The sequence below is a fragment of the Gossypium hirsutum genome, chromosome A02 (assembly GCF_007990345.1).
Source record: "Gossypium hirsutum isolate 1008001.06 chromosome A02, Gossypium_hirsutum_v2.1, whole genome shotgun sequence".
In the NCBI taxonomy this organism is placed as follows: Eukaryota; Viridiplantae; Streptophyta; class Magnoliopsida; order Malvales; family Malvaceae; genus Gossypium; species Gossypium hirsutum.
Window position 1 is genome coordinate 102,969,693 of NC_053425.1, and position 2,741 is coordinate 102,972,433.

Genomic DNA, 2,741 nt, shown 5'->3' on the forward strand with positions numbered 1-2,741 from the left:
ACAATATTACTTTAACAACTAATTTCACCACCACTATTATTTTTACTGTTACAGCATACAAACCCATGACTCTTCGAAAAATGACTGCACGTAAAAATAAGAAACAAACGAAAGACCTAAAACCTGTTCTCTACCAGATTTACCAACCAAGATACGCCATTCTGTCTGCTTTTGAGAGAAACTACAACTATTAAGGCAAGCTCAATTGCTGACTTGATTTACAGTTCAATTCTTCAAATATTTTTTTGTGGGAAAAGGCTAATAATCGATTGTTGATTTATTTTCCATATTTTTCAAGATTTATATAACATTTAACGAGCCTTGACAGATTCAGCAAGAAACCAAAACGCAGAGCAGCGATTATACCTATAATTTCAGGCGAACCCTAAATATTTTAGAACTGAGATTCAAAAATCAAAACCAAATTAGCTTTTGAAACGAGATCTTCAGAGAAATTCATCGAAATTCGAAACAAAAATACATTAAACTAAAGAGAAAATCCAAGAAAAAAAGCCTACAAGAAACTGTTACAAAAAAAATTTACACAAAAAAGAAACCCTAAAATCCAAAATCAACCGCCGAAACCGTAAAGAGTCCTTCCTTGTCTCTTGAGAGCATAAACGACATCGATAGCGGTAACAGTCTTACGCCTAGCGTGCTCCGTATAGGTGACGGCATCGCGTATAACGTTTTCAAGGAAGATCTTGAGAACCCCACGAGTTTCCTCGTAGATCAAACCACTAATCCTCTTCACGCCGCCTCTACGAGCTAATCTCCGAATCGCCGGCTTGGTGATGCCCTGAATGTTATCTCGGAGAACCTTACGATGCCTCTTAGCGCCTCCCTTTCCCAATCCCTTGCCTCCTTTTCCACGGCCCGACATTTTGAAGAATCGAAGAGACTCTTTTTTCACAGAAAACTGGGAATTTTTTGAATGCTTGAAAGCGAGGGATGTGGAGCGGGGTTTAAATAGGGGTTTTTTTTTTGTTATGGATAGAGGAAAAGAATATGAACTGTTGGATTTGAACGGTATCTGACGGTGGATATTGGTGATCCATAGCTTTTGATATTATTGGCTGGAAATGTAAGAGGAGTGTTCGTTTATCTAATGGTTAGTGAATCGATTCATGGTGTGTTGTGCGCGTGTTTGCGCGATTTTGAACCGTGGATTAGGCTTCAATCATTTTGAATTATTTCAATCCTTTTGAATTATTTTTTTTATTGTTAGGAGGGTAATCACGAATTTTAAATATAAATAGTAAAATAAATATAAAAGATATATAAAAAGAATTAATTAATAATTATAAAATTTATATTTAAGTATAAATATAATTTTAGATATATAATTAAAACATATTTATATATATAATATTTTTTTTACAATAGTGCTAATGTAAATATATATATTAATTTTTTAATGCGTGCCTCGGGTTAAAATTTTTTTTATGATTGAGAGAAGAAAATAAAGTAACATGATATCGAATATAAGTTCTCATACTTATAATATAATACTTTTGTCATTAAACCTAGAGATTGTTGACAGGTTAAATTTTAAATATCAAGAAAATATATAATTAATAAATTTTATGTGCTAAAAATATTTAGAGGGAAATATAAATAATAAAATATGTATAAATTTATTGTTTGAAACTTCCAACTTTATATCTTAACTTCAAAGTAGAGACAAATAGAAAAAGTTTGACTAGTAATAAAAGTTATTTTTTACCAGTGCGTATGATTTAACAATAAGATAATGAAAATAAAACAATTTAAATTAAATGAAAGAAAATATGATTAAAAATTGTAAGTTAAATTATCGAGTATAAATAAATTAAAAATATTTATTGTGAAAATATAAGTTGCAAAATATAATTAAAAATTATATTAAAAAAATAAAAGAGCTCTACAAATATTTTATTTCTTTATTACATATCGCATTAAAAATTAAAAACTTAATAACCTTAATATATATATATAGATATATATATATATCTAATGCGGGAATGATATATAATTTTATGCTCCTCTAGTGAATCAGATTATAATGCAAGCAAGCAAATTATTTTAAAAATATTTTAAAGGGTAAACTATTAAAATAGTCATTTTTGTTTGCTTTAAGTTACTTTTTAGTTATTTATTAGCTACTTATGTTTAATATATTACATTTTAGTCACTTACGTTATCGTTTTGTTACGAAATGGTCACTTTTCCGTTAAAATCTGTTACTTTTTAAACGACAATCCAACATAATAGTTAAAATAGGTTTTAAATGCCAATGTAGATGTTCAGCTGGGATGAGAAATTTTAAATTTTATTTATGAAATTATAGAAAACAAAATTTTGTTCTAAAACTCAATTTTCTCCCATTTAAAAAGAATGAACAGTTGGGGTTTTTTTTATTACTATCGGAGAAGAGAAAAGCAGAACGATAGAAAAGAAGAAGAAGAAGAAGAAATGGACACACCAACCTTTATACCTGCTTGCTATTATGGTTGCTTACAATACATAAATAAACAAAAATGAAATATGTCTTTTTTGTTTGTCACATATACAGAAAAACATGAAAAGATGAATCACCTTTTTGCAAAAAAAAAACCATAATATTTGAACCCAAAATTTAGGTAAAGAACAAAAAAAACTCATTACTTATTGTAACCTATACTTGGACTCTCCATTGAAACGATTCTTTGTTCTTTCATTTTGAATAAAAGATCCAACCGATTGATGGAGCACTCAATTTG

At 28.7% G+C, this 2,741-nt stretch overlaps 1 protein-coding gene across 1 annotated transcript; it reads right to left on the reverse strand.

Annotated features, from left to right (window-relative positions):
* Positions 1 to 425: 425 nt before the first annotated feature.
* LOC107934611 (histone H4) lies at positions 426 to 990 on the reverse strand. The gene has a single exon (XM_016867088.2). It carries the CDS (start codon positions 881 to 883, stop codon positions 572 to 574), a length of 312 nt encoding a protein of 103 aa, XP_016722577.1. The 5' UTR covers positions 884 to 990; the 3' UTR covers positions 426 to 571.
* Between the last annotated feature and the right edge of the window lie 1,751 nt (positions 991 to 2,741).

What these genes read in the sequence shown, in the direction of transcription:
- LOC107934611 (XM_016867088.2), bottom strand. Translation starts at nt 883, where the DNA reads ATGTCGGGCCGTGGAAAAGGAGGCAAGGGATTGGGAAAGGGAGGCGCT.